General features: G+C 36.1%; 1 protein-coding gene across 10 annotated transcripts in view; it reads left to right on the top strand.

Moving 5' to 3' along the window:
* Positions 1 to 25,354, top strand: part of LOC149564688 (protein SAWADEE HOMEODOMAIN HOMOLOG 2-like) — a 264,627-nt gene that overhangs the window by 39,466 nt on the left and 199,807 nt on the right. Inside the window, exons 5-7 of one of the 10 annotated variants that reach the window (XM_089818241.1) lie at positions 12,930 to 13,067; positions 13,314 to 13,355; positions 13,441 to 13,560. In XM_089818241.1, coding sequence (XP_089674367.1) covers positions 12,930 to 13,067; positions 13,314 to 13,355; positions 13,441 to 13,560 — 300 coding nt within the window. Of the gene's footprint in view, positions 1 to 12,905; positions 13,068 to 13,313; positions 13,356 to 13,440; positions 13,567 to 25,354 lie in introns of all 10 variants that reach the window. The other 9 variants (XM_089818237.1, XM_089818235.1, XM_089818236.1 and 6 more) reach the window with 9 other exon arrangements.

The raw sequence follows: 25,354 nt of genomic DNA, 5'->3' as shown, positions 1-25,354 counted from the left end.
ATGCAATGAACAATTATACCAAAGATTATAAACTACGTGTAGATCAGGTATGTATACATCAAGTATGCTTAGCAAAATAGTAAAAATGTGCTTAGTAATGAGTTCCAGTATAGTATTGTAAGAGATCAATGCAATACCATTAAACAAAGCCAACTAACCCTCTGGAATTACTTCACATTCCAATCGTGTGAATGCCAATGAAACGAAGAACTAGATTGCATATTGACCAATGCCAATCATGCCAATGAAATGGGCAACTAAACTATGCATAGATCAAGTATGTATACATACGTACATACATGTGTGTACATACATACACACATACATACATAAATACATACATATGCACATACATACATACATACATACATGTTTGTGTACATATATACATCAATGCTACCAATAAATAGAGCCAGTGAAAAACTGGAATTACTTCAGATGAAAATCACGCCAATGCCATTGAAATGAACGACTAAACTATGTATTGACCAATACTAATCATGCCCGTGAAATGAACAATTAAACTATGCATAGATCAAGTAATTAGTTTCAGTTTAGTGCTGTGAGAGATCAATGCAATACCATTAAACAGAGCCAAGTCATAAACTATGTATGGATCAACTATGTATAGATCAATGACAATCATGGCTTTTATTTATACATAGTCAATATGTGCTCAATAATGAGTTCCAGTATGTGCTCATGTGATTACCTCTGATTACCTGTATATATCATAGTGCTAATCATAAAATAGAATTACCTCAAATGCCAATCATACCAAAGGCAACTCATAAAATAGAATTACTTCATATGCCAATCATACCAATGCCAATGAAATAGTCAAAATGTACTTAGTAATGAGTTCTAGTATAGTGATGTGAGAGATCAATGCAATACCATTAGATAAAGCCAAGTGGTAAACTATGTATCGATCAAATATGTATAGATCAGTGGCAATCATGGCTTTTATCTATACATAGTTGACCTATACATAGTTTATCATGGTTCTATTTCTATCTACTATCTGCTTAGCAAAACAATCAATATATGCTGTAACTGTTTGTTTCTAATCCGTTTAGCAAAACAGTCAATATATGCTATAACAATTTGTTTAGAATTTGTTTAGCAAAATAGTCAATATGTGCTCACTAATGAGTTCTAGTATAGTGCTATGAGAGATTAATGCAATACCATTAATCAAGCGAATCATGCCAATGAAATGAACAACTAAATTATGGATATATCAAGTATGTATAGATCCATGCAAAAGCATTCAACATACTTACGAGGTCATAAACTATGTAGAGATCAATGCAATACCATTCAACCTAGCCAACTCATACACTATGTATGGATATCTGTCCTATATTAATGTAGTATACATGGCAGATCAATGACAATCATGACTTTTATCTATACATAGTTTATCATGGTTCTATTTCTATCTGCTATCTGCTTAGCAAAACAGTCAATATATGTTGTAACTGTTTGTTTCAAATCTGTTTAGCAAAACAATCAATATATGTTGTAACAATTTGTTTAGAATCTATTTAGCAAAATAGTCAATATGTGCTCACTAATGAGTTCTAGTATATAGTGCTATGAGAGATCAATGCAATACCATTAATCAAAGGGAATCATGCCAATGAAATGAACAACTAAACTATGGATATATCAAGTATGTACAGATCCATGCAAAACCATTCAACATAGGAAACTCATAAACTGGAAGTATTTCAGATGCCAATCGTACCAATGCCAATGAAATGAACAACTGAACTATGTATTCATCAATGCCAATCATGCCATGCCAATGAAATGAATAGCTCAACTACGTATTGATCAATGCCAATCATGCCAATGAAATGAACAGCTAAACTATGGATATATGAAGTATGTATAGATCCATGCAAAACCATTAAACATAGGAAACTCATTAACTAGAATTACTTCAAATGCCAATCATGCCAATGCCAATGCCATGAACAACTAAACTATGTAACAATTTCTTGCCAATAATTAGTTCCATTTTAGTGGTGTGAGAGATCAATGCAATACCATTAAATAAAGCCAAGTGGTAAACTATGTATGGATCAAATATGTATAGATCAATGACAATCACGACTTTTATCTATACATAGCTGACCTATACATAGTTTATGATGGTTATGTTTTTATCTTCTATACGCTTAGCAAAAATGTCAATATATGCTGTAACAGTTTGAACAACTAAACTATGGATATATGAAGTATGTATAGATCCATGCAAAACCATTCAACCTAGGAAACTCATAAATTGGAATTACTTCAGATGTCAATCATACCAATGCCAATGAAATGAACAATTGAACTATGTAACAGTTTCTTGCCAGTCTGCTTAGAAAATAGTCAAAATATGCTCAGCAATGAGTTTCAGTATAGTGCTATGAGAGATCCAATGATAATAAAATGAACAACTAAACTATGTATTGATCATTGCCAATCATGCCAATGAAATGAACAACAAAACCATATAGTGATCAATGCCAATCATGCCAATGAAATGATTAACTGAACTATGTATTGATCAATGCCAAACATTAAACAGAGGCAACTCATAAACTGATCCATGCAAAACAATTAAATAGAGGTAACTCATAAACGGGAATTACTCCAGATGCCAGTCATACCAGTGCCAATTAAATAGTCAAAATGTGCTTAGCAATGAGTTCCAATATAGTGTTGTGAGATCAATATAGTTCCAGTTTAGTGCTATTAGAGATCAATGCAAAACCATTGAACAGAGAAATCATGCAGCATATGTTATTGCAATCCAGTTAGTAGCTGAAATAGCTAAACCGTACCAAATGTCATTGCAATCTAGTCCACTCTCTCGGCCTCATCCATCATCAAGAACCCTTTGGCTCTTTCACGTTGAAGCACGAAGGTATCATGTGCTTTCAGGATAACTACTCGACTCAGTTTAGGGACAGCTTTGAGAGTGGTATATGCGGCACTCAAAACATTATCCTCTTCAAATTTATCCACTTTTACAATTTGAGGCTTACGGTAGTTTTGCATATCACATCCAATGATGCAGCCAGAGTTGTCTTCTTCTTCTTTTCCCTCCTTGATGATGATGGTGGAGGAGTCCCTCTACCACTTGCACTCGACTGATTGGAATAATATAACTCTTCATCAAAATCTGGTTGGCTGTCAAGAGGTGTACCACAATTGGTATTGTCCTCACCAAGCACGTGGAATGCATCGTTCATAGGGTGCCCTTCTTCAACATCAAGGGGTGTTGTAGCTGCGAATCCTTTAGCAATGTCATTGCCAACAATTACAGCCAACTCATTGAAATATTGGAAAGGTGACCTCTTATACATTTTTGCATTTTTGAATTCTCTCCTCTACATGTAAGCGTTAATAGATGGATTAGGTTCTTAGTTTTTTATTACTAAAATAAGAAGGGAAACTTTCTTCAATCAAAAGAGTAGAAAGATCATCCTACCTTCAAAAGCTCATCCCACACAGAATCCTCAGCATCCACAGTTTGAGTTTCATCATTCCAAGCTAACCCACTTGTACTTTTCAAGTCCTTCATTACTCTATATACTACTTTCCATGTTTTTAGCTTATTCTTAAAATGATGTCGTGATAGATTCAAGTTCAGCCCTGCATTGAATGCCTTCTCTATGGTAGTCCAGGCCTCTTTTTTAAAACCACGTTCACCTTTTGTCCGAGATGAACTTGTTCGAAGAGCAAGTCTAGAAACTTGTGTTCCATCAGTTTTGTCCACATTTTATTCTTTGAAGACGAAGATTTGTTGCTTGCAATTAGGGATCCATCTATATCACTCAAACTAATGGGAGAACACATCTGGTTCACATGATCAAATCTGTCCATGCTCATCATGAGCTCAGTATATGCCATTGTGTACTCCTTGTATTTCATTTAAATTTGAAGGTGATAAACTTTAAATATCAATTTGTAATACATCGTAATGGAACGAGGCTAACATATTGAATAGGTAAACGTATTACAATTTAAAGTAATCATACGATTAAAATTGAAAATTACTGCTCTTTAAATTTAAATGGAATGCAGCAAGGAGTAACATCAGAAAAATAGGATTTTCAGCGAATTCGCTGTTGTCTTGTTACTAGTGGGCTTATGATCTTCATCATTTGATACTCCTTGCTGTATTTCATTTAAAATTGAAGATGATAAACTTTAAATATCATTTTTTAATACATCCTAATGCAATGAGGCTAACATTTAATAAACTTGAAAGCATTTAATTGAAGATGATAAACATTATTCAACTACAGCATGTGACAGTTTGAGTGGTTTTGAGGCAGCGGATAGGAGGAATAGTTAGGAGACATTTAAGCTACTCCTATTAGATGATACACATCATCAGCCTGCTGTACTAGTCAATTCAAACTTTTCCAAATCATCAGATACTATAAATTTAATTGTAACTGTGATGGTGGATGGAAGATTTGTGCACAAAATATCATTTACAGAGAATTGGTGTGCAAGTTGTAATAATTGATGATAACACATCAGCATCAACAAAACTACCAGCAAGACAAAATGGTGATATCAATGCCAGGTAAATAGTCGTGAGCCCCATTATGAAGCATGTTATTGTACTTTCTCAATGCAAAGATGTATAATAATTGTGCTTTCTTACATTTAAAACAATGTAATCTACATTTCAAGTTTGATTGTGTATAGCAGATATGATCAAGAGTTTTTGTACATAAAGTAGGTGCGAAATTGAAAGTTAATGCTCTTTTTATTTAATTGGAATGTAGCAAGGATTGATATCAGAATAACGGAATCACACACCATCATTGTCTATGTATACATCAATTTAATCATATAAAGCACATTGCCTTCTAATAAATCATTTATTCTCGGGATCTATAATCTTCCCACATCCTACTTGCTATATCTTCTCGAAATTGGGCCCACTCATTTCTATCCTTTCGAAACAACCCATATGTCTCAAGCAATGGTACCTCTATCCCATCATGATCATCTTCCTCTTCAATAGCTACTTCTAATGGAAGGCCATCCTCTATCGTAATGAAATTGTGAAGTATGCAACATGCTAAAACAATGTAGGATTGTGTCATGATATCATAAGATGTTGCATGTCTTAAGATTGGAAAACACTACTTCAGAAAACCAAATGTACGTTCTACTGCGTTTCTAAGAGAGGAGTATCGGTGGTTGTATTAAGATAATATCTTTAATATCTTTATTAAGATATTATCTCCTTAGTTAAATACTTTCTATAATAGTCAACTACTTGTCCGTAGTCCATCTTTCAGTCTAGATAGGAATGTTTCCTATCTTGTCTCTTTTGTCTTCTATCCAGATAGGAATGTTTCCTATCCTGTCTTCAGTTTTGTTTCTAATTTCGTCTTCAGTCTTGTTTCTAATTTCGTCTTCAGTCTACGTTGTTTCTTTTAGAAACAACGTCCTTGTAATTCTTTATGAGGAACACATTTGTTCCTCTGTTAATCAATCAATCATCTAGAAATCTATTAATCTGCCAATTCTTGAATCTTTGTAACATAGTATCAGAGCTAATACTTAAATTCTTTTGGAAAAAATTATAATTTATTATTTGTTTAAATTTTTTCAAAATTTTTTTAGTCGATTTTCTCTTAAACCCGCCTAGGGTTTTTTTGCCTAAAGAAATTTGGAAAACACGAACTAGGGTTTTTACAAATTGTAACTGTGCTTGTGCATATCGTGGATTCGTGACTCGTATCTGCAAATAGTGATTTTTCCTTGGCCGCACTCTCTGCAAATTGTGTCTAGAAGGAACTTGTAGATATTTCTTGGTTTGTGTTTGAATTTACAGGTTAATACCTCTGCAAATTGAGATTGGAACTTAAGCCATTTGCGCGATTTCCATGCTTCTTTTGGCCGTGTTTTCCTAAGGTCAAGGGCAGTGTTTTTTTGGGAGAAAACACAGTTTGTTTTGCCAACATCTCCTTGCTTATGCTGTCTTAGACAAAACCCCCCCTATTTTGATCAAAATCAAACAATTTTTTGACTGCAAACTCCATTTTTTTGCCATATCGACCTCCATGGCCGCCGATTGGTTTTTTGGCTCGAAACCCCAATTTTTCGGTTTGATTTTTTTTTTTGTTTGCAGATCCTTGGTGGGTTTTTTGAGAGCTCAACTAGGTTGTTCGATTTTTCTTGGTCCCTCGATTTTTGTGCCTCGAATTTTGAGCCAGCAGATTTAGAAAACGATAACATATTCCTTTTGGGTTTTCCGAGCTCTCTTTTGGGTCACTCTTTGATTCTTTTGGGTCTTCCATATTTTTGCCTTGAAATCCGTGCCTATTGAATTTCAATCTTGAAGTTTGTACCTAAATTCTTCGAAATGGCATCAATGGCCACAATTATAAACTTGGAAGTAGTGCATGCTGACTCTTTGAGTATTGTTGCCTAGATGAGCTTGTTCTAGGCACAAAGACTCGTCTGACCTTTGACCAAGCAGAATAGGACAAGTTTGATGATTGCAATCGAGAGGCTATTATGCTTCTCAAGCACTTTCTTATTGATGATCAGCTACCGCAAATTCCTTTCGGCAAGTCAGCTGCAGAAATCTGGAAATATTTGAAGGAGTTGCATGAAACAACACAAGTTGTCGAGCTTCCCGATCAAGGCAAAGCTACATTTTTTGCCTTCTGAATTTGTTTTTGTTTTTTATTCTGGGTTTGTTGATTTTCTCCTAAAAAATCATTTCATGTTGTTTGTAATACACAAGGTTGTGTGAGATTCTGGGTTTTATCATTTTTTCCACAAAAACGAAGTTTTGTAATTGCAATCTGTTTTGAGTCATAACACTCTTCTGGCAAAGCTTCTTGGTTTCAACATTCTGTAGATCCAAGGAGGGTCTCAATTATCTTAGAATGTTCTGACATCCATACGTTGACCATTAAGGGAGGGTATTAAGATAATATCTTTAATATCTTTATTAATATATTATCTCCTCAGTTAAATACTTTCAAAGATGAGAATTCTTGACCCTTTTGTTTACAATTTCCATGTTATTTTGAGAAACTACAATACTATGCAACCTAGTTTAGGCATCATAGTCACTCTACCTATATCCATCTAAACCTAAAATAATCCACAAGTTAATTGCACATTCTTTGCATTAAAAGTCACAAAAGTTTTGTTATCATGTAGAATTGAATATCATTTTGTATTTAAGAAATTTACAAAGAATTTTAAAACTTGCAGTTTTCCCTATATATATTCTATGCTATCTTCATTTTGATATATATTTTAGTCCAATGATGTTTGATACAAATATTGCAATGATCACTTCCAATATATGTTAACAAATACAGGTCATTAAAAATAAATAAGCTATTGATAAATTATAAATGTCCCTTATTGTTTTCTTAGAAATGTCACCAAATCTAGAAAATAAACTATTTTACTTGACTTTTTTTTCCTTTTAAATTAGATTTCAAATAAGAGAAGTTGCCAATTTCCATTTGCTCAGAAAGTAATTTATTGTAACTTATCGAAACATTCCTTATTATTTGTTTGATTCTGTTGTCATCTTGATTGAAATAATTTTAAATAATTTTAAGAAAAAAGAATATGCAATGTAGAATGCAAAATAAAAGATTATGCAGTCCGGAAAACATAAAATTCAATCTGTTGTAGAAGTTTAGTTAAACAATGATTCTTGGTTTTGGTGCTGAAATGGCTTAGCTTCTTTAGGTAAGTCATATCCTTACTGAATGATAGTATGGTCAAAATAAATTTAAAAATTTATAGTGTAATTAAAAAAAAAAGTGGAAATAGTTTTTAAAAATTATGCAATCATGGTAACAATTAAATGTCTTGACTATTCCTAACTTTTTTCCCTTCTACAACATATTATAGAGTATATATCACTATCGACGTAATCATTGCACCTTCTTTTGGTGCAAGCTCTGGTTAAATATTTAATTCTCAGTCTGAGAACTCGCCGCTTGGCGCAATGATTTATTCATATACAAAAAATATGTATTCAAGAGGGTTTTACCCAATTTCAAACTTGGTGCAAGATATTGCTGACCAAACTTGGTCACGCTGAGACACTGGGAAAATCCAGATGCAAAAACATAACAAATCACATGTGGAATTGGTCCATGAAAAATTAAATTATGTCCCGAGGCTCTGAAACTTTTTGTAATAACCCTGCTTGGCTATAGCTCTAACAAATACTAATATTTCTGACTTTTGACATTATGTCATAACATTTAGCATACAATGCCAATACTACTAAAAAGAACTCCAAGGTTGATTAAATCACATTCACCAAGATTAGGCAATTTTTGAACAACATTGATGATGCCCAAGCTCAATTCAATGGCAATGATAGATTTGCATTTGATTTACCATGCCATGTAACTAGAAAAAAACTGAACTACTCCATATTTATCTCTCAATTCAATTTACATCAGCATTGAATCAAATTACATCTCAGAATCCACACACTTTCTTCCAAGCATAATGTAAGAAATGGAAGATACAAACCTTAAGAAATTGATCCACAATACCTCAGCTGTAGGATCAATGTTCAATTCTAAAATTCCAAACCCTTAGCCAGATGCTTCAATAAGTATATAATAATCAAGATTATTCTCTTTAGCTACAACAAATACAGTAGGAGATGTTGGCCAATTGTATACTTTAGCACAATTGCCAAGAGCTTCTCAGATTCAACCCTTATACTTCAGCAAGGGTCACAAAATATCAGAACTTGGAAAAAGCCACAAAGGCATCAAAAGCAAATAAAATATCCAAGTACGCTTTTCTCAACAAATGGGCTTGTATTTATAACCTTTGGATTCCCTTTTGTTGCCAAAATGTAACTTCACTCAAGAAGCTTCACCACACAATATTAATTAGAAGCTTCCCCTAGATTCTTTCACTTGACTTGGCTTAATTAATTAATAAATAGCTCTTTCCCATGATAACTCATCCCTCAACTTAAGTGAAATTATAAAGTGAAATTATAATTTTATGATAAACCATTTAATTATTTAATAATAATTTGGCCACTAAAAATATAATATCTCCCAAAACTCTCATGATTTAAATATGCCATCTCAAACAGGAGTTGTACCTATTACTTCTTCATGTGACCAAACGCACTTTCCAAAAATAGAAAGGGTCCATCTCAATCAACACCAACTTACCACAAATAGTAAGTACACAAAACTAAGCGCAAACAAAGTCCAGTCTGAGCCAAACGAAGACCAACCTATAGCTTATTGAATTGTGGAGAAGACATTTTTTATGGCATTCAAGTTAACAGTGAAACATCCATATTCTGAAGTGTTCTCCATATGATTGATTGACATATCCATTCTCAAAACTAAAAATTCACTTTTAGCAGACTTCTCAGAATCATTATAGCTCTCTGATTTGCAATGGTGAACTGCGCATCATTATGAGTAGCAAACTTGTCTTCTCTTGAAGAATTAGTTGTAGGCATACAATCATTATGTAGCTGCCCGTATGCATAGTCTGGAGTAAGTATATGGTTACATCTGCATGTTGAAACATATGCGATGTATCCATGGACACATCACCATGTTGTAGCATATTCAATGCATTTAGAAGCACATTACCAGCATTTTGACATGAATACAAATTTGGGACAGCAAGATAGTAACTATTAGGAATATTATTGGTTTCCTTTGAGCTACATTTCTCAACCTCATGTGAAGCTTTCTTCTTAGGCTAGAAAGTTCTAATCATTCCAAACTTGGCTACTTTCTCGATGTTCATTGCTGTCTCAAATGCCTCATATAAGTTTTCCGGGTTCTCCACTCTCAATGTGTAATTCATTTTAGGATCAAACACACCCAAGTATAGAACTAGTGCCATAACATCTTGAGGTTTACGTTTCTCAGGAATTCTCTTCAGAGTCCTTACAAATCTGAGATTCAAAGTTCATACCAATTCACCACCCTCAATGTGAATACCAAAGAAATTAGTGAGCATGGTAGCCTCACTAATCCATTCACCAAAATGCTCATTGAATGCTGATTCAAATTCTTTCCATGAGCTGATATACTGGGGCAATGAACTCGAGAACCATTCCCTAGTGTCCTCAACAAAGGACTGTACAAAACAATCTCACTATGACATCTTCATGGCAAATCTCATAATCTTCGATCACCTCAGTGAATTGTCTGAAATGTTCTTCAGCTGACTCCTCTTTTCTACCACCAAACTTCGGAATGTGTTTTCTTATTTCAGCTGGTAGGTGATTTGGGTAACCAAGAATGCTACTGAAATCTTTGGCAACATGAATTTCAGTACTAAAGTTTCTTTTACTACATGGCTGGGGCTGATTACAAGCCATGGCTACATTTGGGACTACACAAGGCTGAAAGTATTCAGAGTACAGTTTTTTTGCTCTTACAAACATATGGCACAACCTTGCATTTCACTCACATAGAATAGAGACTCAGATGTATAACATATACAACTTGACTATACTATGCTTGATAGAACACTTCAATAGATTTGCATGTTACAATTAAGTACGTGAGCTGAAATTCACAAGTAAATATGCAAATGTGTTTATAACACATCCCTCTCAAACTACTACTGACTTCAGGGAAACTATTTTAATCAAAATGATTTTCAGAATTGATCGTGTTCATTAGAAACTTCTGAAAATACCTGAAATGTTATTGCAGCAGTTTACATTTGTAGATTCTGTGATTTTCATCAAATCTCTGATAGGTTCTTCATTAGAGTCGCCACCTCCTTGTAGAGGAAATCTTCAAACAACAGAAGCCATTTTTGGTCTTAATTCATTCTGGGTCTTCTCCAATCAGCAGAGTTATACATACAATCTTTCAAAGGGCTGCAAATAATCTATCGCTGGGCTGAAATCATACAGATCTTAAAATGATTTTCAGATTCCTCAAAACTCTCCTGGCTCTTTTTCCATGGCTAATCTCGTGCACTCCCCAGCAGAGTTGCCATTTATGTTAGCTCTTTTTCTTATAACCCCCAATCCTAGGTGAAAACACAAGATCTAAACTTATGGGATTTGAAACCTAGAACCTGCATTCAACACCCTCAACAAACCAAGGACGAGAAATGGTAACATTGACAAGACAGCAAGGTCTTCTTCATTTTGAGCTCCACATACTCAGATGAGTTTTCCTAATAGCATAAATCTGCACATATAATAAACCTTTTGATAAACAACACTATGCAGATACACAACTTTGGATAGCTGTCAGACCTATAGGTAATGGGTATTAAAAATCTACCATCTTATGCACAATCCTACTTGCATTAAGTATGCTGAGAACTAGTTAGCACAACTCCTACACTAATTAACACGAAATTAAATTGATTTGGATTTGATTTTGTTTCAGAAAATACTTCAACATCCATATGGATCTGTGCCTTGCGATGAGTTACAGAGTCAAACATAACTTCATCATAGAAATCTTATAAACGTAAGAAACCAGCAAATACAGAGATGTTAATGACTTTCAACTCATATCGTTAAGTTGTTCCTACAAATCCATTGGTGCATCCAAGCTTACAAATATCCATTCAAAGCATTTAACTCTTCCCTTGGAAGGGACCCAGGAATAGATATTTCATAAACAACAAAAGCTGTATAGACAACTCTGAATATCTTTGATATTTCAAACTCATTTAAATCTGGATACAAGACTCAAGACTATATTATCTGGACAATTACTTTGATCTCTTCCTTGAAGCGAATCATTGCACAAACAACTTTATTGCAAAAGACTTATAAGAGACAAATATTGAAATACTCTTGTTGCATTCAATTTATATAATCTTGAGTTCTTAAGCTGGAGACAACTTAATGATAGTTCTACATAACTGCACAAACTACTGGATTCTGTGCTCATAAAATCACACTATTACATGAAACATTTCGATATATGCAACCTAAAAAGTAAGTACACTCTATACATACAGTGAAAAGAAAAACTTTTAGAACCCACAGAAATGAAAGAAGAAAATATGTAGAATAGGGGAGAATCCTGGAGCTGATTTGATGATGACACTTGTCCTCACCTTCCCAATCTGTTTTACACCATCTCTCCTCTTTTCACTGAAATATCTGCCTATTTACAACTGAAACTTATCTCCTTTGTCTTTGCACTCACATTCATATAGTCTATCTGAATGTGACACCTCCCCTTGTGACTAAAGATGACAATTTATGAATCTAGAGTGTTTAAGTCATTAAACTTTCGCTGATAAAAATCTTTTATTCATATATAACCCTCTTGAAAATGAAAACATAATTGGTGGAAAGAAAGTTTCTTAGGTATTTTACATGTGTTTTTCTTTGGGGCCTAGTTTCTTTCATGGTGATGCGTGTAGTATGTAGTTGTACTATGTAAGACTTCTTTGCAAAATTTGTTTTCAGAGTCTTATTTTTTCAATATGCATGGTGCCATCTCTATAATGACATTGTCATTTCTTTCTTTCTGATTCATATCTTTAAAGTAGTAACTTATCAAATGCACAAATTGAGTGCCATGGGATGGGTTGCATCTCATAAAATATTATGTTCTATATTTAAATTCTTTAAACTAATTTGTTAAGTATGCATAGTTATTAATATTTCGTAAGGGAATTAATGGAATGTTTTAATATTTATATGGTGCATTAGATATGCAGTTGACCAACAAATGAAGGTTATTGTTCTGTAACTTAACCATCACAAGATTCTAATTCAAAAGCCTTATGGAAATTTTAGCTTATTGAAAAGCCTTAACTTTTCTGTGCATATTACATCCTATTGAAAAGCCTTATGGAAATTTTAACTAATGTATTTACATTTATATGTATCTTCTGTGAAGCTAAATCACAGTTTTTTGCAGAAGACTCAGGATTGCTCATACCCGAAGAGCAGCAGCCAAAACGTGAAGAAGAGGATATGCCAGATAGAGGATTTGCAGGCAGACATAGAGGACGTGGTCGTGGACGAGGAAGAGGGAGGGGTCGCTCACAAGCTGGAAAAGGTGATTCTCATTCTAGAAGATTCAATAAAATTTGTAACTGTTGTGGTCAAAAAACCATGTTGAGGCAAAAGCTTATTCATAAGAAATACATAAATTCAGGAGACAGTAAGAGGCAGAGAAGCAAAGGAACATAGGTATTGCTAAAACAGTTGCATAGAGAGAAATTGATATAATGAGACTCAATACCTTTATATGGTTGCCTGGAAACGGTTGTAGCTTCCAAACTAATTTATGGCTCTTTTGCAGAAGATACAGGGATACTATCGCTTGAAGACCAGCAGTTAAAAGGTGAAGAATAAGATGCATGTGAAAAGTCATAACCTCCAAATCAATGTATTTTTGTCTTCTCAAGCTAAAGCATGATCTTTTGCAGAAGACATGGGCCTGCTCCAACTGGAAGACCAACAATTAAAATGCGAAGAAGAGGATACAGCTGATAGAACATTTCTAGGAAGACCTAGAGGACGTGGCCGTGGTCGAGGAAGAGGAAGAGGTAGAGGTAATTTCAATTCACATAGATCTGATGAAAATTGTAACTTTTCTGATAAAAATAATTATGCTGATTGAATGAATAATATAAATAAAAAATGTGAATCCCGAAGACAGAAATAATAAAGAAAATGGGTCATTTCACTTTGTAGAGAGTGATGACACTCATGATATTGAATACCATTTTATGGTTGCACAAGAAAACTGTTAGCCACCAAGTCATTTTGGTTTTTACTTTCATGATTAATAATTATCTAGGATATATCCAAGAGGGGCTGCTTAGGAATTAACACATCAAAAAACAATTTTGATTTTTTGTTGCTGCAATTGATTTTCTCAAGTCAGAGTTACGATTTGAATTTCTTTGTACTGAATCTCTTACAAACTGACTGAAACAATGCATCTAATATAGAATTTAAGCTTTTAAAAATAGTTGATTAGAAATAATTAAACAATCTCTTAAAATAAGATGAATTACATGTAGTTCTTCAATTGAGTGTTCGAAACTTCAAATAAAGCCAAAACATGAGTTAGTAAATCAACAGGTCATGTCCTCTGAAATTAGTTCATTGTGTGTTTTTTTGACACAAACAACATAGAATAAAATAGTAGGGTACTCCATCCTCTCTTGAACAAATTCCTCTATTGTGCTAAACAGAAGAATTGTGTGGTTAGAAAGATGACTTCATGTTTCCAAATGAGTGATTTTTCTGTTCGAGATAGATTCTCATGATAAAATGATTTTTTGGAAACCTCAAAGATAGCTCTGAGTCAGTCAATTGTTATGAAACTCTCCACAATTGGATTTCACCTTTAGTTCACATCAGTGTATCATCATTGATAAGCCGACCTAATCTATTGTTGTAGTGGGTCTTGAGGATCATGGCCTTTTCCAACTTACTAATTATGCTGATTCTTGGGACTTAGCTATGGCTGCTTGACGCTCTTTTGTTAGCACGCTTTGGCATCAGCGATATGAGCACTGAGATGTGCATTATCTCTCTCTGCTTGCTTAGGAAGAGCTTGTCCTCGGTTTGCCAAAGATTCAGACTCAGCAGCTTGGAGTTTGTGATGCATGCCAGGCTGAGAAGCAACATTGCACACCTTTCACTAGAGGCAATTCATGGCGAGCTTCTTAGGTACTTAAGCTTCTTCATGCCGATATCTGCAGCCCTATGGCCACTCATGTTCTTGGATTTAGGTTTTTTCTGTTGTTTGTTGATGATTTCAGTAGAAAAATGTGGGTATATTTTCTTAAAAAGAAATCAGATGCATTTCCTATATTTCAAAAGTTTAAACCTTTAGTTGAAAAAGAGTTTTGGAAATCTATTATTACTCTTAGGTCAGACAATGGGGGGAATTTTGTTCTAATGAACTCTCGAGCTTCTTGGATACTCATGACATCAAACACCAGTTAACCACACCCCACACACCACAACAAAACAGTGTAGTTGAAAGTTGGAACGAAACAATCACCAAGATGGCTCGCTCCATGCTTGAACACAAACATGTTCCAAAGAAGTTCTAGGTAGAAGCAGTTAAACACTTTATCTTTTGAACCAGTTATCCACAGTGGTGGTCAAAGGTAAGAATCCGAAAGAGGCCTGGCCAGGTCGCAAGCCCAGAATCGGTCACTTGAAAGGTTTTTGCTCCTTTGCTTTTGTTTGGATCTCTGATGTGTCACACACTAAGTTGGATGTGTCAGAAACTAATGCTTGCTGGATACAATAGTCTTCACAAAGCCTATTGCTTGATTGACACTGAGACATCTCGTTTCCTATACAGTCGTGATGTAGTTTTTGATAAGTAACGAGGGCCATTCATGCTTGTTTCTCGTGCTCCTGATCCAATAGATTAGCCTATGAAGGCTCATGATTTGGGAGTTAGACTTCCATTAAACCCTATAGCTCCAGTAGCTCCTGCAGCTCCAGTTCTACTAGTAAACCTTGTACAGACACCTCCAGCTTCTCCTCCAGGATCACTCAGATTTGTAGATGCTTCACTTGAGTTTGATCTAGATTCTTCTGATGAGGAACTTGACCATAGAGCATCTCTTTGATACTAATGTTGGTCATTCTCCTCTTCAACCTAAGTGGTGGGCTAAGACACTTGTTGATCTTTGTGACAATGAGCTCATTAATGGGAGAGCTGCTTGGAAAAAGAGCAGACCTATATAGTCTGTTAACTTTTCTCTCATGACCAACATTCATAGTGTTTTGAACCTCAAACATAATCCGAGGCTAAAGGAATTCTAGAGTGGGACATGCCATGACATTTGAACAACAGAGCCCGTTGAATAATAACTCATGGGTCCATTCTAATCTTCCACCAGGGAAGAAACCCATTGGCTACAAATGGGCTTAGAAAATCAAATACAAATCTGATGGTACTTTGGATAAGTACAAAGTTTATTTAGTTGTAAAGGGCTTTTCTCAGCATCAGGACATTGATTATGAGGAGACCTTTGATCCTACTGCAAAAATAACACAATCAGATTAGTCCTAGCCATGGCAACACAGTTTAGTTGAAAGGTCCATTAGATGGACATCATGAGTGCTTTCTTGAAGGCATTGTCTATGTGCAACTTATATGCACCCGTTTTCAATGGAAATATAAGTCCTTTAGACCATTTAACACTTGATATGGGTGCGTATAAGTTGTCTAGTATCCATTGGCTCTCCAGAATGGTGATCTCCAAGAAGAGGTGTACATGACGCAACCTCCTGGTTTCAAGGTTGCTGGTAAAGAACATTAGGTTCTCATATTAGCAAACGCTCTTTATAGCTTGAAGTAGGCCCCTCGGGCATGGTACATGAAAATTGATAAGTACCTCAGTAATCAAGACTTCTAGAGGAGTTCTTCAAACTCAAATTTGTACATTAAGACTACTGACAGTGACATCATCCTTTTGGTTATTTATGTGGATGATTTGATTATCACTGACAGTTCAATATCTTTGATTTAGGGAATTAAGTTATGTTAGTCCTTTGATATTACTGACCTTGGGCTCATGCACTATTGACTAGGTGTTGAGGTTGGACAACAATCTTCTGGTATATTCATCTCTCAGTCTAAATATGCCAGGGCTCTATTAGACAAATTCCGTATGCAAAATTGCAAGCTTGCATCTACACCCATGGAGAAAGGTGTCAAGTTATCAGCCAAGTCTAATACTCCTCCCATTGATATTACTACATATAGGCAACTAGTGGGCAATCTCATCTATCTCTTTGTTACTAGGCTGATATTAGCTTTGCAGTCAGCTACATCTCCCACTTTATAACAACTCCCAAGGCTGATCATTGGATGGTAGCAAAGCGTGTGCTTCGTTATGTGAAGGGCACTACATATTATGAACTTCTTTAGTCTCGGAGTGCAATCCTAGACTTAGATTGAGTAGGCTATGTTGACGATAAAAAATCAATTGTTGGATGTGTTCAGCTTGGGATCAAGTGCTGTCACATGGACCAGTAAGAAGTAGCAAGCATTGTTTCTCTCCTCTACAGAGGCTGATTACAGAGGGACAATCAAGGTAGGCTATGAAGTTTGGCTTCGTCTGATGCTTGGGGATATGCAGATATCACCAGTAGGACTAACCACTTTGTTTGTTGATAACAAAGGCGTTGCCAAATTAGGACGAAGTCTAGTGTTCCATGAACACACGAAGCATGTGGATGTTCATTGTCACTACATATGACAACTGGTTGAAGATGAGACAATAGACTTGCAATATGTTCCTACCATGGATCAGACTGCGAATATTCTCACCAAGCCTCTTGGTCCTGATAAGTTTGTCAAATTTAGAGGACAACTTGGTGTCGTGGATAGATTAACCATTAAGGGAGGGTGTTACTTTAATAGATAAGCTTCTACTAGTAGTTAATGGTTATTTGTTTGTAATCTATTGTAAATATTAGAATGTTTATAATATTTAGTTAGGTTGTAGATAATTGTTAGTTTTATATTAGCTAGAATAGAAAGTTTCTATTCTTTACAATCGCTTCCTAAGGAAACATCATTTCATTCTTTTGTATATATTGATGTCTCGGTCTCTGTTAAAAACAAGCAAGTATTTTACCAATTACTTCGTAATATGTTTGCGTTTCGGAAGGGTCACAACCTTTTGTCATTGTTGCCCCTTTGGAAGATTCACAACCTTTCAGATTTACTACCCTTTGGATGAGTCACAAACTTTTAGAATTTCCTTATTAATTCCTATGCTCTTATATTCTTTTCTCCATCCCTCCAAATGAAGTTTCTTCCCCCAATTTTTTATCTCATGTTTGAGGGAGTTGCAACTTTTTCTTTTAGTCTTTTTGACCCTTCATTAACTTAAGTTTGATTATGTTATTATTATTATGTATTTTAGTTATATTTTAATTTTATTCTTTCATATTTTAATTTTATTATTATTCAATCGCAACAACTATAACAAAGTTATAAAAAAGTTTGAAAATGGCGAAGGCAGCAGGCAACGGGCTAATGTTGATGGCCAATGATGTAGGCCTTTGGGCTCGAGAGGATGCGATCCCCATGGAGGCTATCAGGGATCATGCAAAGAAGGAAATATGGAGTTCCCTTGTTTATCCTCAATAGAAGGGGTTAGGGCATGTGGTACAATGTGTTTTCGAAGGCGTCAGATGGTTGGACAAAGGGTTTACTCCAAGTTCTGGGGGTGATCAAAGTCCTGGGCATTTCTAGCAGCCTTCCGAGGGTTTTGGGCTCATCAAGCCTCGAAAGGAGTTGAATCATTTTGTCAAAAGAAGAAGACAGGGACAAAAGACACCGTCCAGTAACATGCAAAGGCTTGATTGGCTTAACATCGATACCAAGATACTAGGGCTTCCTTGAAGACGAAAGAGGAACCAATTGAAATTGAAGTTTTAGAGGAAGTTAGAGAGGAGATCAAAATCTTAAGTGATTTGACATTTATCTATAGGTTTACGAGCATTAGGTCGAGTAGGTTAGCGATTAAGGATTGACTACACAAAACTGGGCGTTCGAGGTTATCCTTAAATTTATGCTAAATCAATTTAGCATTGTAATTTTTGTAAACAAAGAAATTAAATGGAGAATAGTGGGCGCTAACATTTGGATCTTTGATAATTGTCCTTTGATCTAGGTAACTACAGGACCATCATGATTGGGCATACTTTTGCCAAACTATATGCCACTGCTCTGAGCACTATGCTATCTAGAGAGCTTGATAGGAAAGGTTTAGGGCAAGAGGCCAGGTTGGTTTTCGGGCGAACTACCAAACTATGGATCATGTCTTCACATTGCGAGCTATTATTGAGGAGGCTAGACATCAGTCTGAGAAAGTCTACTACTGCTTCATGGACTTCCGTAAGGCTCTTGTCTCTGTTCCTAGGTTGGCCTTATTCTAGAAACTTAGCGAGATTGGGATCTCAGATATGATGGTGACAACTATTATGAGATTGTATGAAAAGGTGATCGGTCGGTTTAGGACTCCGGAGGGCTTCTCTGTTCCAATTCAGAGGACTATTGGGGTGAAATAGGGTTGCCCCCTTTCCCCCACCCTTTTCGGGTTATATATCTATGAGCTTGAGGATTTCTTTGCAAACTTCTCACAACTTGGTGACGGGTGCTATTTACATAAGGTTTTGATCTCCATTCTCCTCTTTGCTAATGATGTTGTTCTTTTGGTCTCTTCCCTTGACAATTTACGACTCCCTGATGGTTTGGCTTTGTCTTGTGATCAGCATTAGCTTGTGGTCAACTTGACCAAGACTCGGGTTATGATCTTTAACTGCTTAGGGACATCTCACCTACATTTCTTCTTTCAGGGATAGGAGATTGAGATTACTTCCTCTTACATGTATGTTAGGGTGAAGTTTTTTGGACCTCGCTTCAGCTTGAGACCGACTATTTAGTCCAGAGTTAGTAAGGGCATGGAGTCTTTGGCCATGCTGGAGAAACAGTGCTTCAAACACCATTTTCAAGACATTTCGTCTAAGCTGTCCCTCTTAGACTCCTTGGTTCGACCGACTATTCTCTATTGCTCAGTGGTTTGGGGGCCTTTTGTTATTGCTTCTGATTGGATCTCTATTGAGTGTGTTCAAACGTTGCTTTTACAACGTATCATTAGATGTCACAAACTCACCCCTCAGAACATTGTTTTGGCCGAGTTTGGAGCTCATACTTTCAAACTTGCGGTCATTTTTGATCTGATCTGGTTTCTCCATTAGTTTCGTGGCTTTTCAGATTCGGTTGTCGACCAACACAGGTATTCTCACTTGGTATACTGTTCTTCTGTGACGGTTATGAGATCCGACATTTGTACTAAATCTCGCAGTTGGTATGCCCAGGCCACCTCTATGTTGAGCTCGATTGAGATTGAAATAGATTGTCTCCCTCCTTACCAATTCTCACTTGATGCTCCTGCTCACCTCCTCCCCTCACGGAAAGAGTTGAATGAGCATGTCAGACAGGATATCTATAGATAATACATTATTACTACTTGGAGTAATCCTCCTGGCGGATTAGGCCATTTATGCTGAGCTTTTTCTGGAGATTGATATTGGTATTATTGTTCACCCTACTTATCTTTACCGGTGTTGGAGTCACGCTTTGGGATTCTCTTTGGGCTCCGTTAGAGTTGGCTCCCACTGTCTTCGAGCCGAGGCTGATCACCACATTGATAGAGAGAACCGTATTTGTTGTCTATTTACTTTGGCGGAGGTGGAGACTGAGACTCACTTTATATTTTGTGCCCTATCTACTATGAGATTTTTCTGCCTATTTAGAGATTGTTTTTTTCAGCATTCTTTAGCTATATTGATCAGGGATGTCTTGCACTTTATCTACGGGAGGCCACACAGCTCCGTGATCATACTTTGTAGTCACTCATACCCTAGGGCCATACTTCAGATCAGCTCATCACTGCCTTTTTCTCCCCTTTGTCTCAACCATGGGGAGCGAAAAGACCATCTGATACCACTCACTCCAGATCAGTTCAACTCTGCACCAGCCTTTCCAGACAGCGACACTCATCCTGTAGTTCTCTGCATGGCTCTAAGTCATTGGATCATTCGCGGTTATACCCTTCTGTGATTGCTTTCTTTGTACCAAGGAAGGATCCTTAGTCCTTACCTTAGTTTTTCTTGCTTTTTGTCTTGTATAGTTTTTCTTCTGAGTCACCATTTGGTGCTCCTACTTTGGTCGACTCTTTTGTTTGTATGCTCAGTCCCATAAACCCATGTGGTTTTTTCATTGGACATTAATACTATTATCTTATCTTATCTTATCTCTTCACGATGCCTTGGAATTGCAACTTAGCCCAACAAATTTCCAGCCATATGAGAAATTGTTGTGGATTAAACTTCAAAGCTTACCCTGTTCGAACATTGTTTGGAAAAAGTTGGCAGAACATTAGGCATGCTCATCGATATTGATTTAGAGGTGATCGACAATGATTTGGACAAGTATGCATGGATTAAGGGCACTGTAATCATGTCAATTCTTGCGTCGTTGGGCTCATGGAGAACGATGTTAAGTGACAAGAAACGTTTGGGATCGAGGAGGATAAAAGTGTTTGCTTGCATGTAAGGCTAGGTCCCATTTTGAAAAGGATTGCAAGTCCATAGGAAGAACCAAGATGGTTTGGAAATAAAAAGATGCCTCGGAGTTTACTGTTACCCGTAATGTGCCGAAGGATCCTCGTTGTGGACAAGAGATTCCTAAACCTTTACCCCCCTTGCACAAGCTTGTCCCTGAAACCAAAGGACTAGTTGATGCTCAAAACAGGATTGCTGACAGGATTACTGTAGTGACTCAAGAGAAGGTGGGTAACTCAATGGAGTTGGTATGCAAACCAAAATCCGTTGTTGAGTTTTGAAGATGTTTTTGATGAATTCAACAATGTTGAAGTTTGCTGCATAGTGTAGTCTTCTATTTCCCTGCTAGATCAGGCAAAGATCGTCAATGCAAGGTGAAAAAAGGGGCAGAAAGCCTTTATGACAATTGGGAGAGGAGAAGGCTACATCTAAAGGCTTCACCTGTATCACAAAGTTCTTGAGTATTAAGGGAGAAAAAACCTCTCTTGGGAAGCAATGAAGATTATGACTTGGAATGTCGTGGGCTTAAAGGTCCCTGACAAATGCTGCCTCATTAGGAGGAGCTTGCAAACTTATCTTGGCGATCTCATCCTGCTCCAAGAGATGAAACTCTCTGCTATTGAAAGCTCAAATTTGAAAAGGTATTAGAGCCTGTCGAAAGGCATCTTTTTGACTTTTGGTAGATTGGGTGGTCTAGGCTTTCTGTGGAACTATAAGGCTTTGTCTCGATATCCCACTCTGACAGGAATTGGTGTGCCACTAAGGTCATCAATCTTGTAAACAGAGTTACATTCACATCAATCAATGTTTATGGCCATACAAGCTCAAAGGAAAAGCGAAATCTTTGGCACACAATCTTGGATTTTAAAGGTGAAGTTCGGACTTGATAATTTTAGGTGGTGATTTTAATGCAATCACTGATTTAACTGAGAAAAGCAGGGGATTGAAATGGGCAAGTCAAACTATGTGTGACTTCGGAAACTTTCTGCTCATGCAGAGGTGGGTTTGCATGCAGGGTAATGAGGAGTTTGGGTAGAGTAACATCTATCTCTTTGCTTGTGGGTGAGCATAACATCTTAGCTATGAAACTTCTTCACCTCGGGACCTACCTATCCCTAGACTATGTGTGACTTCAGAAACTTTGTTGTGGCATTTGAACTACATGACTGTCTAACATGCCATGGTGATTACACTTGGACAAACAAGCATAAAGATTTCATTGCAATTGTTGAATGACTCGACAAATTCCTGATTTATCTCGAATGGTTTTTAAGGATGCTAACCATTGAAGCTTGAATCTTGCCCCTTAGCTATTATGATCACTTCCCTGTACAGCTGAAGATTGCACCCAACTCTCTGAGGACAACTGCACATATTAAATTTCTGTCCATATGCTGGTGAGATAAGGATTTGCCCTCATTGCTAGAATAGTGGATTGAACTTGTTTGGTGGATATTTTGCAACTGACAATTTTTTAAAAATCCAGTCACAAAATAGGGTGACCAACCACAGCGTATGAGTTGAAGTCTCTCCGACCTTAAAGGGAAGGCTTCCCCTTCTCACTATTCCTTGGATCAACTCAAGGTAAGCAAGAAGTTGAGAGATTCGTAACGGGCCTTACCAATATTCTTTCCTTTTAACTCTCAGGAAAGAATCCACTTACTCGCCGAGCGACTAATGGGCAAAATGGAATCTCTAACTACACTTCTGTCTAGTAGTTGGAAATTGTGATACTGATAAACCAACACCAACTCAATGACTGATTGAAAGCGTAACAATTTGGCTCTAAGTGCTTTTTTGTCTAATTTATAAGAAAAATCACTACCATTGGGGTGTAAAGACTCCTAGAAGTAGATGATTTCTATTCTAAACTTATTTTTGGTTTTAATCTATTCTGTAAGAAAAACCTCTACCATTGTAGTGCAAAGAGTTCCAGAAGTAGGGAAATTCTAACTATTTTTCATGAATTTGAGATGGTAACACAAGCTACAGTCAAGGCTTTTAGTCTATGTATTATCACAACCGCTCCCAGTCAAAGTTTTAGCTCCGATTGCTTCTGAACTTACTGTGGTTTATTATTGAACACAATAATAACATAAATCAAAGACAATAAACACAAACTACATTCAACTTACTGTGGTTTATTATTGAACTGCAATTACATGGTAAGTGATTTACATTTGATCATGACTTGAGGTAAACATGTAATTAGGTTTGGAGGATGGAATTGCATGTACGTTGGGATGAAGGTAGTTAGATGTAAATGTAGATGGAGAATGAGATTATATGTAAATGTGAATTCAGGATGGAATTACATGTAATTGCTCTTTGAATGTAATTGCCTATGAAGGAAATGGATGCAATATGCTTTGACATGAATTGGTGGGATACAGAAAGATGTGATGCACTTGCATGGAAAGGTGGAAAATGAAATGGTGTGATATGCTCTTGCATTCTTGGAGAAGACTGCTTAACCTTTAAAAGAAAAAGGAAATCAAAACAGCAAGCAAACATCAAACAAAAATATGCACAAACCAAAAAACACATACCTTTGGTTATTGACTCAAATATGACAAATAGCAAGTTGGATTCCTATGTGCAATTTCGAAATTGGAGTTTTGGGAAAATCCAAGGATGTGAAAATAAATGTTTTCAACTTATTTAATGAAAAATTTGCTCAATACATGGCATATTTTTGGACAAATGTACAATGATGAACCAAAATATGCAATGAAATAGCAAAGGCTCAAAACTTCAACTTACTTGGAGGTAAAAGAGCCAAAAGTGGAGGATTAATAGGTTTGAATGATTGACTTTCCTCGAAATTCGAATTTCCAACAACTTTTTGACTATTTCAATGCTTTTAAATGCAAAATGATATGCTCAAATACTTGGCCGTTTTGGCATATAATGGGCAAAAATGTGCTCTCGACATGGCAAAACAAGCTCCCAATGCAAAAACGTGACCTTGCTGTTGGATTGTTTGAGCTGGAAATGCATTTTTATGGCCTCCAAATGCAAAAACATGAGCTGGAAATGAAGATTTCTGGGTCGTTTTTGATAAAAACATGCCCTATTTTTGCCAAAACATAAGACGTTTTTGCCTTATAAATGCAAAAACATGTTCCTTAAATGCATTTGCATACATTAAAATGTAGAAATGTGGATTTCCAATGCGAAAACATGGATGAAAATCCAAATTTCTGGGCGATTTTAACAAAAACATTGGGATAAATGTAAAAATCTGGGTCATTTTTGTCTTGGATATGCAAAATCATGAGCCCCAAATGCATGTATATGCATTGAACCTCAAAAGCGCCCCCTTTATGATGGATTTCGTGGCTTAAAAAGGACGAAATCTGGACGTTTTTGACAAAAAAGTGCCATCCAAATGCATGAATATGAGTCATTTTTGGCTTCAAGATGCAAAATCGTGGTCTCCAAATGCATATGCATGAGTTAAAATGCCCAAACGCACTCTATGGAGGAATTTACATGTTTTAAAATGCATCTATTTGGTCTCTTATGCAAATCACACTCTTCGAGTGCATTTGCATGTTTCAAAATACATGTATTTTGAGTCAAGATGCAAATTACACTCTTGGGGGGCATTACGTGTTTTAAATTTGTCTAGACAATGCATGTAGTGCAAAACCACACTCTCCAAGGCCCTTTGCATGTTTTGAAAACAATGCATTTTCATGTATTGAGCCTTTAGATGAAAATCACATTCTAGGACCCATTGCATGTTTTTAAATACATGGATTTACATGTTTTAAGTATTTCAAAATGACTCTAATCACTTAAGTCTGTTACCGTGTAAATCACTTACCATTACAACTTAAGTGATTAATTAAGCCCGTCTAATTGATTTTTGAGGAAATATCACTTAATTGGGTAAATTTTTTTTTGTATTTTATAATTAATAAATAATGTGCAAACATTGTTTCAAAAAGCAATATTTAAATAAAACATAAAGTTATTCAAAAAAAAATCAAACTATAGAGTTAATAAAGTCACTTAAGTGAAAAATTAAAAAGAAACTCAACTTAAAAATATAACATAAAAATGTCAATAGGCCTTTGGTCTATAGGTGAAGTTGAATGGCTCACAAAGAGCCCACCAGGTATCAAGTCTTGCTGAGTGCAAGGCTTTGACACCATAAGGGATGAGGTTGGGATTGTGCTCCAGGTGATTTTGACTGTGTGGATGCCCCTTAGT

This window comes from Cupressus sempervirens, chromosome 3 (assembly GCF_028749045.1).
Source record: "Cupressus sempervirens isolate cs-2001-9-10 chromosome 3, ASM2874904v1, whole genome shotgun sequence".
NCBI lineage: Eukaryota > Viridiplantae > Streptophyta > Pinopsida > Cupressales > Cupressaceae > Cupressus > Cupressus sempervirens.
The sequence above is the reverse complement of the archived record's forward strand: the minus strand, read 5'-3'. Positions and strand labels throughout refer to the sequence as shown.